The sequence below is a fragment of the Myxocyprinus asiaticus genome, chromosome 16 (genome assembly GCF_019703515.2).
Source record: "Myxocyprinus asiaticus isolate MX2 ecotype Aquarium Trade chromosome 16, UBuf_Myxa_2, whole genome shotgun sequence".
In the NCBI taxonomy this organism is placed as follows: domain Eukaryota; kingdom Metazoa; phylum Chordata; class Actinopteri; order Cypriniformes; family Catostomidae; genus Myxocyprinus; species Myxocyprinus asiaticus.
This window is the reverse complement of record NC_059359.1, coordinates 4212394-4225000: the sequence shown is the minus strand read 5'-3', so window position 1 is coordinate 4225000 and position 12607 is coordinate 4212394. Positions and strand designations below refer to the sequence as shown.

General features: G+C 38.5%; 2 protein-coding genes across 2 annotated transcripts in view; one reads left to right on the top strand and one right to left on the bottom strand.

Moving 5' to 3' along the window:
* The window catches only part of LOC127454301 (nuclear receptor subfamily 1 group D member 2-like), an 11284-nt gene extending 1065 nt beyond the window's left edge, over positions 1–10219 (top strand). The window contains exons 2-8 of the mRNA XM_051721405.1: positions 1055–1282; positions 1814–1902; positions 1986–2130; positions 3425–4056; positions 4327–4512; positions 4711–4921; positions 8916–10219. Of these exons, the coding sequence (XP_051577365.1) occupies positions 1055–1282; positions 1814–1902; positions 1986–2130; positions 3425–4056; positions 4327–4512; positions 4711–4921; positions 8916–9112 (1688 nt within the window). The 3' untranslated portion in view covers positions 9113–10219. The remainder of the gene's footprint in view (positions 1–1054; positions 1283–1813; positions 1903–1985; positions 2131–3424; positions 4057–4326; positions 4513–4710; positions 4922–8915) is intronic.
* A 709-nt stretch (positions 10220–10928) lies between these two features.
* Positions 10929–12607, bottom strand: part of nek10 (NIMA-related kinase 10) — a 34743-nt gene continuing 33064 nt past the window's right edge. The window contains exons 33-36 of the mRNA XM_051721397.1: positions 11769–11874; positions 11641–11693; positions 11388–11443; positions 10929–11296 (exon numbers count right to left, since the gene is read on the bottom strand). Of these exons, the coding sequence (XP_051577357.1) occupies positions 11248–11296; positions 11388–11443; positions 11641–11693; positions 11769–11874 (264 nt within the window). The 3' untranslated portion in view covers positions 10929–11247. The remainder of the gene's footprint in view (positions 11297–11387; positions 11444–11640; positions 11694–11768; positions 11875–12607) is intronic.

Sequence of the window (12607 nt, the reverse complement as noted above, 5' to 3'; positions counted from 1 at the left end):
AGCACACTGCCCAGGCTTCAGACTCACTGCAGTAAAACGTGAGCACAGCTGTACACATGTAGTGACCTAGATTCTGTTCCGTACTAAACATGCGAGCTCCACGTGTGGGTGGGTCTGAGAAACTGATGGTGATTCCTGGTTAAGTAACCTCCCCTGTCCATTTAAAAAAAAAAAAAGAAAGAAGGGGATGTATTTGTAAAAATAATAATAGTCATTTTGAAATAAATCTTAGTTTTCCCTTTAAGTTTTTTTTATTATGATACTCTGTCCAAATCAAAATAATATGCAATAAAACATATCCAAATATGCAGTTTTGGGTAGTTAATATAGAATAAATCAATGTATGTACTGACTGTAACAGTTACTAAAATGGTGTAAAACTATAACTGCATGGAAAAAGCACTTTGGCAGTACCATGATACAGTGTGATGTTTCAGATGGCAATACCGTGGTATTCTTTGATATGTACCACAGTATTTATATGGTATTCAAGGTACATATGTAAAACCCATGGCAATATCTTGGTACATTTTTATGTAATTAGTCATGCTGTTCACATTTTCACTCATTTCACGACAACAAAAGGCCATTTTTAAGCACTTTTATTTCTCATTTCCTTTTGCGAGCTTATTTGCAGGACTCCTTCATACTTAGATGATGCTGATGACCAATGATTGGAGCACACCAGTTGGCATGAGAATACTTGAGATGCAATGAAGCAGGTCAAACTATATCATGATACACTTTGACCTAATTCATTGCATCTCAAGTATTGGGGATAGGGTTAGGTTAGGGTTATTATGATTCTTCATAAGGTTGTGCTGAAATTCTCAGACTTGAAGTTTCAAAATCAGACCCGCAGATAAAACAAGGGGTCAGAAGATAATGACTTTCAATCAAGAATAATAATAATAATAATAATAAACGCTTGATAATTTTCATAAATAGTCTGTAATCTAAATTGTGAAATTAAAAGAAATTAGTGAATAATTCCTCAAACATTCTTTGCCAAAGTCTACATTTTTTACGAATTCCCTTTTTCCTTATTTCCAAGGAGGCGTCATAGCGTACGTTTGCTCCACAAGGTCCGCCCCCAGCCCTGAGTCATGCATGAGTGACGGCTCAAACAGCCGCTCCCCTTCATCCTCTCCACCTCTGCTCATCAATCCGAGCCGTAATACAGACCTGCTCACCGTTGGACAACTCTCCAAGCATGCTCACCCACGCAGCCATACCTCTGACAAGACCGGGACGACACTTTCCGGCAAAAGCAGCATCACAAGTGAGTGTCAATTCTAAAGTTTTTTGTACACTAGCAGCATTTGTTTGTCTAACCAGGGTGAGTTCCATTTTCCGGGTAAAATGTCCACATGGTGGCGCCAAAAGAGAGTTGTATTTTTAGTTGTAAATGATTTAATACAGTCAACACAGTTGCATATTTGATTAACCCTATGCCTTAACTTAAACCCCAACCTTAAACATAACTGTCAGTGGAGTAAAGATTTAATTTTAGAGCTTAATCGTGCCCATCATTGTTTATGTGAACGCAATTACTTCCTAGTTTCCACAGGATCAGAACCTGTGTCTAGATTGCACTAGAGCGCAATGTGTTCACGCTTGAATTGATGCAAAAGAATGTCTGATGGGGGTTGGGGCTTGTCAGTAATTCAGCTGAATAGGGTTGAAATCAGGGTACATGAACTTTCGGAAGCAAAATAGCGATTTCCCTTGTGATCATGTTGAATATTTGGAACCAGTATTGATCAGTCATTAATCCAAATGCACTAACCCTTAAGTGATGGATATTTTCCAGAGCTCAATGGAATGGTGCTACTGTGTAAGGTGTGTGGAGATGTGGCCTCGGGCTTCCACTATGGTGTGCATGCCTGTGAAGGTTGCAAGGTAAGAAAACACTTCCTCTCCCAGGATTCATCTCCAGGTATGATATATACCAGGGTATAATTCCATTGATTCATGTTTTATAGGGTTTCTTCAGAAGAAGCATCCAACAGAATATTCAGTACAAGAAATGTCTGAAAACGGAGAGCTGCACTATTGTGCGAATAAACCGTAATCGCTGCCAGCAGTGCCGCTTCAGGAAGTGTTTATCAGTCGGGATGTCGCGAGACGGTGAGTTTGGTCTGCCACGATTCAACTTCCTGATGTTTTCAAGCTTGTGAGCTTGACACTAGGGTTGGGAACCACTGGTCACCCTATTAACACTTTGTCGTTTTTTCGATTTGAACTTCAACCATCGTTCACTTTGTTAATCACTTATTTAGTCTCGAAACAGAATGGTTTATACGACTGTTTTTAAAGAATGGTGGAACGGAGTGGTTTTTATGACTTTCGGTTCCATTAACGGTTCTCAACTGAACACTGTTCTAAATTTGCTGATGGTGTTTTGTGCATTACTATTTAGCGGTGCTACCAAATCTGCTGTGCAGAACACAGCATGACCAGTGTAATTCATCATTTGTTGCAAATTAGTACTAGAACTGTATTAAATGTATTTCTCATTTCATATATCTGTTCTGTTGAAATCTGAAATGATCTCATCATTTGGTCAACAAACTGATAAGGCAGTAAATGCTATAACAATTGCGTTTCTTATTTCCAAATATTTATTTTTTCTCAAGATTTTTTTCTGAACTAGAATACGTTTTAATGCAATTGTTAAGGAACAAGAATTGCTACCCCAAAAATGAACATCCTGTCATCATTTAGACCACATCCACACTAATCTGTTTTCGTTTGAATTCTCCATTTTCAGTTTCCTAACATCGTTTTTCCAAGTATACAGTAGTGGAGAGCGTATTTGAAATGCTCCATTTTTAGTTGAGGAAAACGCCATTCTGGTGTGGATGAGGGGTGTAAACGTTGTAAAATCAATGTGCTTTCAACCGAAAGCATATTAGTGCACTTCATCTTATTTTTAGGTAAAAATATCTAAAAATACTTAAAACAAGAAAACAATTACTTGAGAAGCAGAATGGCATAAGATGTTAAGTCTCGATTTGTAGAGTTTATGTTTAAAACAAGAAAAAACTATTTGCCAATGTGGCAAGACAAATACATTTGTTTAAGACAAAAATACTCAGAAAATGAATTTTTGTGGTGTGTGGATGTGGCCTTACATACCCCTATGTTGTTCCAAACCTGTATGACATTCTTTCTTCCGTGCAACACAAAAGGAGATGTTGGGCAAAATGTTAGCCTGAGTCGCCATTTATTTTCATTGCATCTTTTTTTCCATACAATAAAAGTGAATGGCGACTGATGCTGTCATTCAGTCTAACATCTCCTTTTGTATCATACAGGTTTGGAGTGACATTAAATAATGGAAGTAAACATTAACAGAACTCTAATTTTAGGGAAGCATTTTGAGGTTGCCGTAGTTCTAAATAAACACAATATTTTTCAGCTGTTCGATTCGGACGTATCCCCAAACGGGAAAAACAGCGCATGCTTCTGGAGATGCAGTCGACCATGGACAGCATGATGAACAACAATCAACTGCAGTGTATGCTTCACAGCACACAGACCACACCGTGCAATATCGAGACCAGCCAGAGTGACTCCAGCTTTTCCTCATCACCGCCGCCAGTTTCACCGCAGGCCTTTTCGGATCCTTGCCGGGACTCCGAATCAGTCATTCCCATGGATACATCCATGAGTTCTGCGTCGTCCTGTTCATCGGACAGCGGCGAGGAAGATGCAGTGAGCAATGGAGCTGTTCGGAGTGAGGACCTGTTCACGTACATCAGTTCAGTTTCACCGGCCAGCTCAGAAACCCTGAGCTGTAGTAGCAAGGACGAGGAGCAACAGCGCGAATGCTGGAACCGTTTGAACGGAAGTAGTGTCGTTGACATCCAGCGACGCTCCGACTGCGAAAACGGCCTGCAAGGCACAACTGCATCTTACAGGGAACATGTTACTGAGTACCAAGTGACCCAACAGAGCAGTCGAAGCCTTAGTAGAGGTCAGCAAGAAAACATTCCTTACCACGTACACAACGGGAACAGCATCAACGAACTCCAAAGAAGAGGGCATCTGGTAAGTGACCTTTTGCTCTTTTAGTCCATAATGGATAGTACACCCAAAAATGAAGGAATATGCATCGATATTAGTTGCAACATACCTTAGTGTAAGAGTTACTGGTTCTGTTTCAAAACATAGTAAGCTGCTTTGCTGTCTTCTGTGTTGATTTTTAATTGTTAAATTTCTCGTCTGCCATCTCGTTCCACTGAGCAATGCTTAATAGGTATGCATGTGTATCTTTTTAAATTGTAGTTTTCACCACCTTTGTTTGTAATGTCGTCTCAGGTATGTCCCATGAATTATTCTCCCTTCGTGGACCCTTGCAAGCCCGGTCATGAAATCTGGGAGGAGTTTTCCAGAGGTTTCATCCCTGCTGTCAGAGAAGTCGTGGAATTTGCAAAGCGGATCCCCGGCTTTCAGGATCTCTCCCAAAATGACCAAGTCAACCTTCTGAAGGCTGGAACATTTGAGGTAATGCAACACAAGTCCTGACACAACAACATTTGTAAAGCCTACCAACAACTGATCAATTTTTCAGATAAGAATCGCCAGTGTTTGCAGTCATTTACAGTGTCTTGATTACCTCTATAAATTGCTGTGCTTCTTAAATTTCGGATAGGGAAGGCTGTTCACTAGACTAATGTTTCCTCCTCTCTTTCATCTGTGCAGGTGTTGATGGTGCGGTTTGTGTCTTTATTTGATGTGAAAGAGCGGACTGTGAGCTTCCTCAGCGGCAGGAAGTACAACGTGGACTTATTGCACTCTTTGGGTGCTGGAGAGCTGCTCAACTGTATGTTTGAGTTCAGTGAGAAACTGACCGCCCTGCAGCTTAACGAGGAGGAGATGAGTCTCTTCACCGCTGTGGTTCTGGTGTCTGCAGGTAAGACATAGCGAGCTGCCAACCTAGGCAACATTTTAAGGCATCATAGGCATGCTCCTAATGCAAAGGCTGTTCCTAGCCGCAGGCAACCAAACTATGCTGGCATAATGTTCCACTTATAGAAAAAAACGAAATCTAAGTTCAAATAAAATTTCCATCTAAAATGGAAGACAGAGTTGAGAGATTTGTAAACAGCTATTAAATGCCAAGTTAAAAAACATTGCTTAGACCAGCCTAAGATGGTTTGCTGGTCTTAGCTGGTCTTTATTGGTTTAAGATGGTCTCCCAGCTAGGTCAAGCTGGTTTTCAGTGGATCTCTCAGCCTGGCCACTTAAAAAGTGCACAAAACCCCTCTAAAACCAGCCAACAGAAACCATCTTAGGCTGGTTTAAATGGTGTCCCAGCCTTACCAGCTGAAAAGTGCCTAAAACCCCCTTACCAGCCAACAGACCAGCCTGAGAGACTAACTAAAACCAGCTTTGGTTGCTTTAGCTGGTCGACAAGCTGATTTCCCGGCCTGACCAGCTCAAAAGTGCCCAAAACCCCACTAAAACTAGCCAACAGACCAGCCTGGGAGACCAACTAAAAACAGCAAACCAGCTTAGGCTGGTTTAGCTGGTCAGAAATCTGGTCTCCCAGTCTCACCAGCTGAAAAGTGCCCAAAACATTCTAAAAACCCCAAACCTTAACCAGACAATAGACCAGCCTAAGAGACTAACTGAAAATAGCAAACCAGCTTAGGCTTTGGTTGGACGGACAAAGGCTTCGATAGGTGTAAATCTGAACATTCTACGCTATCTCAAACCGGCCGATGTCCTGGATGGATGGTTCATGGTCTCTGGGGATTCCGGTACTGTAAAAATGGCATTGGTTAATGCCAGATCGCTTTTAAACAAAACGTTTATTTTAAATGACTTTTTTGTATTTCATGAACTGGATTTCTTATTTATCTCCGAAACTTGGCTTAATGCCGGCGAGTTGAGCCCCCTTATTGAACTTTCTCCATCTGGATGGTCCTTTTTTAGCACGCCTAGAACTGTGGGACGGGATGGCGGGCTTGCAATTAAATTAATTGCCGTTTACTTCCGACTGTGAGTTATCAGAGCTTTGAAGCCCAAGTAATGATGTATGACGCATGGAGATCTGTTTTGTGTGTATAGACCATCTAAATACAACAAGGATTTTATACAGGAGTTTTCGGACTTTTTGTTATACATTGATCCTATGTGTGATAATATTTTAATTCTTGGTGATTTTAATATTCGTGTATGTTATCCGACTAAGCCCTTTGTTTCTGATTTTTTTTTTTAGATGTGGTGGACTCTTTTAATTTCACTCAGTTTGTTATGGGCCCCACCCATGAGCAAGGTCATACTCTGGATCTGGTTTTATCTTTAGGGCTCCCGATCTGTAATAATGACATTAATAACTGTTTGTCTGATCATAAGCCTGTTATTTTTAATGCTTTATTGCCATGTAAACCATCCACTCCTCAGCCTGTTTTGTCCCGTTCTCGCCTTATCACTTCATCCATAGCTGTGGACTTATTTAGAAGCTTACATATCTTCCTCATTTATGAGTTTAATTGAGTCCCCCTCTCCTTCTGTAGGACCAGAGGAGTTAGTTGCTCTGTTCAACTCTGTTTGTACAGATATTCTTGACTCTGTTGCTCCATATAAAGTCAAGAAATGTAAGGTAAAGTCGGAACCATGGCTTAATAATCACACTCGCATCCTTAGGCAGGAATGCAGGAAGGCAGAACGGAAATGGAAGAAAGATGAGTTACAGGTCTCTCTTCAAATTTTGAGAGAGAGTTTGATGAAATGCCAGACAGCTGTGAGGACTGCAAGAGCAAGTTAGTTTTCAAACATTATTGCGCATCATTTTAAGGCCCCTAGAGTTCTGTTTTCAACCATATACGATTATTCAATCTGGTTGAAAGGTCCAGTTTAAGTCCCTCCTTAGATACATGCGAAATGTTCCTGAAATATTTTGTGGAAAAAATTTATGAGATTAGATCTGGCTTTCCTGCATAAGTTATCGATTCTGTGGTGACAACTAGTAATGGTAAGATTTTTAACCAGTTTTACATTGTATCTCTGTTACATGTTAAAGATAATATTGTTCACTTGAAGCCCACTTCTTGTTTATGTGATGCTGTCCCCTCACGTCTGCTCAGGGAGATGGTTGATGTTATTAGTCCTAGTATCACCTCCATGATTAATAGTAGTCTCCATACTGGGAGTGTTCCACTATGCTTTAAGCAAGCAGTTGTTCAGTCGCTTCTTAAGAAGCCAAGTTTAGACCCTTTAGAGTTGAAGAACCATCAAACTGCCTATTTCTAAGCTTACTTTGTTTATCTACAATTTTAGAAAAAGTAGTTATTGCACAGTTGACTTCTTTTTTAGGGAGGAATGATGTTTTAGATAAATTTCAATCAGGTTTTAGGGCGGGTCACAGCAAAGAGTCTGCACTATTAAGAGTTGTGAATGACCTTCTCTTAATCAGAGATTCGGGTAATTATGCTGCCATAATTTTATTGGACACAATAGACCATGTGATTCTTATTAATCGCTTATCGCAGGTGGCTGGGATATGTGGGACAGTCCTAAAATGGTTCCCTTATCTTGAGAACAGATCATTTTCAGTGAGGTTTGGTGCATTTTCGTCGTCCTCAGCACCTATTACTTGTGGGGTCCCCCAGGGATCTGTTATAGGACCCATGTTATTTTCTTTGTATATGTTTGCTCTGGGCTTGAGTTTTTTTATATGGTATTTCTTACCACTTTTACGCTGATGATAAATTTATCTCCCTTTGAAACCAGGTGATAATTGTGTTTTTAAGTCACTTTTGTCTTGCTTGAAGGAGGTTAAAAACTGACCGAGATTATGATTTTTGGGCGCGCTAGAGGTTGTGTGGATGTAGCCACTAATTTAGGTCCATGGTCGGCTTATTTGCACAAATAAGTAATTTGGGGGTTGTTTTTGACCCCGATCTTAAATTTGATAAGCAAATCAATGCTGTGGTTAAGAGCTGTTTTTTCCAGCTTAGATCCATTGCTAAACTTAAACCAATTCTCTTAGCTAAGGATTTAAAGAAGATCATACATGCTTTTATTTCTTCTCGTTTAGATTATTGCAACGTTCTTTATATTGGGACCTGTCAGGCTTCGATTTTGCGGCTGCAGTTAGTTCAGAATGCGGCGGACAGGTTGCTTGTGAAAAGGGACCATATATCTCCAATATTGGCCTCGCTTCAGTGGCTGCCGGTTGAGTTCAGGATAAAATATAAGGTCCTGCTTTATGTTTTTATAGCAGTGCATGGAATGGCTCCTGCTTATGTTTCTGATAACTCGGTTATCTCATCACTTTTCACCAGTCTTCTAGATCATTTAGATCGGCAAACAAGTCACTATTCCGCGGTCGCACTTAAAGCTCAAAGGGGATCGGGCCTTTTCTGTCGCCGGTTCGAGGCTGTGGAACAGCTTGCCACATGAAATTAGAGCTGTCACCACTATCACTATTTGTAAAGCTCATTTAAAAAACTACTTGTTTTCTTTGGCTTTTAAGTAGCAGGGTCTGGTGTGTTGTGTTTTTAAGTGCTGTTTAAGTGTAAATTTATTGTTTTATGTTATTTTATGCTGATTGTTCAGCACTTTGGTCTACAAGTGTAGTTGAAAAGTGCTTTATAAAGAAATAAATGAAAATGAAATTTGTGTGTTCTCTGTATTTTTGCACTAGAGTATCAAGATGTTAGCTTAGCAAAACACTTGCGGCTAACTTTATTTATATCAACATTAGTCCAGTCTAACATTTTATAGTTAATTATCTTAGTGTTAGTCGAGTCTTTGGTGCACTTCTTGTACAGTTTGAGCGTACACGAAGTTGCCACTTCAGTTAGAATGGCAGTTTATTGAAACAAATATGAGACATTTAAACAGTCATAAAGCGCATCTTTGAGTTTGACTTAAAAACATTTTGTTTGCCTTTGCAGACCGGACAGCCATTGAGAACATAAACGCTGTGGAGGTCTTGCAGGACACTCTTATCAGAGCTTTGAGGAACCTGATCATGAAGAACCACTCGAGTGACTCGGCCATCTTTACCAAGCTGCTGCTAAAGCTGCCTGAACTGCGCTCGCTAAATAACATGCACTCAGAGGAGCTGCTAGCCTTCGAAATCCAACCTTAAACCAACATGTGCTTCCTCTACTTTCTGTCTGACCAACGTTGGTTGAACATTTTACTCTTGAATGTATTTAACAGGCTTGAAGTGTTGAAATAACACACCATTTTTTTGTGTGAATAAAGACCCTTTGACTACTGCATACTGAAACTGTAGTCTTAGCTGTACTGCTAAAGCAGGCATTCAAATGGTTAAAATTATATTAGATATTGTTTTATTTGTGGAACCACTCTGTTGTCTTGCCAAATTTAAGATCACACTTTTGTTAACATTAGCTAGACTCCAATATTTTCAAGCAGAGCTTGGAATATTATGTGCAATAGCTGCTAATGCATTGCTATTCATAAGAGCAGCTTCATGTTGTATCCCGTTTAATAGACTATGTTGTCTTTAGAAGACTTATGTGTTGTAAATGTATGTATAAATATATTTGATGTGATGTCATTGTTTTCTGAATGTTTGTCTGTTGCTAGCAGTCTTGATGCATGTTAGCATCATTTTAACCTGTATAACAGGTGTGATGCTTTTGCACGGGGTGTTCGGAGGTTTGCACGCGCATTCGCGACCACGACACCATAATGGCGGTGCACCGGAAGAACGGATCAGCCTATCAGTTGTAATTTGTGAGCGGTGTCACTTTAAATGAGTAGAGGACAATGTTTTACATTTTTTGAGGTGTTGTGTGTCTTCCAATATGCATTCGGAAGCAAAGTTGACATAAAGTATGTTTCGTGCACAATTTGAAAGAGATGGAATTGTATTTATGGTTTGTACTGATGTATTAGGATTGCCTTACAACTCTTTTCCACGTGGACACAAATAACTTTTTTCTTGCGCGTTTTATCAGAGCAGGGAAACAATGTTAAAATCCCAGTTTTTTGGGGATACACTGCTCCTGGTTTATTCTATGCATATTGAAACATTTTGACTATATGGGCATTTACTCAGTAATACAGTTATAATAGTAAGAGATACAGTAATATTCCTTTGTTCAAATTTGGTGTTCATGTCATTTTTGTTTCTAAAATAATATTCTATTAATCTTCTAATTTCTAAAGTATGTATAGTTGAAATCTACCGATATAAAGTAAATCAATAAATAATTACTTTCCATTTGTTGTCATGTCTCTAATTGTATGTGTAACATTTTTGCCCAATACATATAATGTCTGTTTATTGCACTGCCTTTGTTTAACCACTATTAAGTGAAATAGGACACATTATGTATTTAATACCAATAATACAGTAAAAAGAAGTCCAGTTATCATATTGGAAATAATAGGGCCCACTTTAGATTTGGGCAGTCCAATGATATAATAATTCATGTGGTTTAGATTACTTTTGGTTCATTCTTCACACTGGAAATGGAAAGTAAAGCGCATTGTTTTGTGCATACAGAAAATGTGCATACTGAGCACAGTACACATTCTGTACACTACAGATGTAGCAAGAGTAGTACTAATTTACAAGGCAAAATAACAACAACTATAATAATAATAATGCTAAAAGCTCCTAAAAACAAGATAAATTCATTTTGAATTTACTTTAAATATTTGTTTATTATTTTTTTTTATCTATGCTTAAAACTAGAAAAAAAAAAACTGACGAGGGCTAAGAAAAATAAGCTTGGTTTAAGATATATTCTCTCAAAACAAGGCTTATTATGATACGCAATTTTGCTTCTCAAAAAAATGTATTTGATATTTTAAGGATATTGAGAAACTTTTACTGGAAAACAAACAAATACACAGAATACGTTTTTTTTTTTTTTTTTTTTTTTGCAGTGTACAAATAAAATATATTATTTTATATATTTTCTGTCAACTCAGCAAAAAAAAAAAAACACCACAAACCGGGAAAATATCATACTTCAAAGTGCACATAAATGAGGTAAATAAATCACATTAACCCTGCTGCGGAATACTACTGCATATAGCTCACACACTGATATTTTTAATTTGATATATTTCACATCTCACTGCGTGTGCTCTTCAGATGCATCTGATTTACTGGAATATTCTCAGCTTAAGACTCATAATGTGATTGTTCACATCATCTTTGCATGTGTCATGTTAACCTGAAAGGTTGAAGGCTGTTGGGAGGCAAGTGACAGGTGTCAATCACTGATGCGCTGCTGAAGCTCACAGGGTTTGAATTCTTCTCATCCCTACAGCTGAATCCAGCTCGCCTCTGCAACTCACACAGACAGTCAATGACTGGTGAGGACAGAAAATTCAACAGAAAACAGCTTCATTTTTACAGATGTGTTTTTGAAGATTACCTGCCCAGAGTTGTGTTATAATAGCCATTCTCTTCAAGCACTTCCTCCACAATGGTCTGAAATGTTGAAGACAGACAGATTCAGAGGTCAGACTGACAGAGCTCAATGATTCTTGAGATATGGTCTTTATCTGTCATTAGTTTTGAAAACAGCAACATTTCCACTTCATAATGAATCAAAGATGATCACTAGAATGTTCTTAACACAAATGTTTTCAGTACAGAAGAATCAGTAAGACATGCATTCATCTCACCTGTATGTCCTCATAAGTGAGTCCATCTTGAAGACTGGAGTATCCTGATTCACCTATAAAACAATGAGAAGAGCTCAGTAGGGTTTCTAATGCTGTCAAATGAATCTAGGTAAATTGACTTTATCTACCACGGCTTTCAGAAGATGGCGGGTCTGAACTTAGAGACTGGATCATGGACCACCACTCTCTGCTTGCTGATGTCATCTCCACCAGCTCCTGACTGCCTTGAAGGACCTGCCAACACAAAGTTTGAAATGAAGAGTCTGAAAAACATTCAGCTCAAAGGACAATGAATTAGTTTTCCAGAGTAACCACTAGATGGAGTCATTATGTCTTATTTTTAACTTTTGCATATCAGTCAGGACTGTGTACCATTGCCATTTCAATTTCACTTCAGTTCCTTAATTGAACTTGAGTTAGCAAACAGGATGTAGAATTGTAATTTGAATTAGAATTTCAACCCTTTACGGACTTGCTGGAGAACGAATATTATATATATATACGTATGACTTTAAGTGTTACATATAGTATTTGAAAGTGTAAACTTTATAATCTGTTTGATGCAGTTGCAATTCGAATTTGAATTAAGACGTTTAATTAAAATGGAATGTAATTCAAAGAAATTCATATAACTACTGTAAGTAGAATTTTGTATAATTTTAATGAAATAATAAAATAAAAATAAAAATGTTTCAGTATGAATTACACACAAACATGTTATCATACACATAATATATGGGGTATTGCCTGTAGAAGTTATTATTGGCATATATTATTATATTATATACATTATTATTGATCCATTTCGCATTTATGCATTTGGCAGACACTTTTATCCAAAGCGACTTTCAGTGTACTTATTACAGGGACAATCCCCCCAGACAACCTGCAGTCAAGTGCTTGCTCAAGGACACAATGGTGGTGGCTCTGGGGATCGATACATACAGGTGTATCTCAATAAATTAGA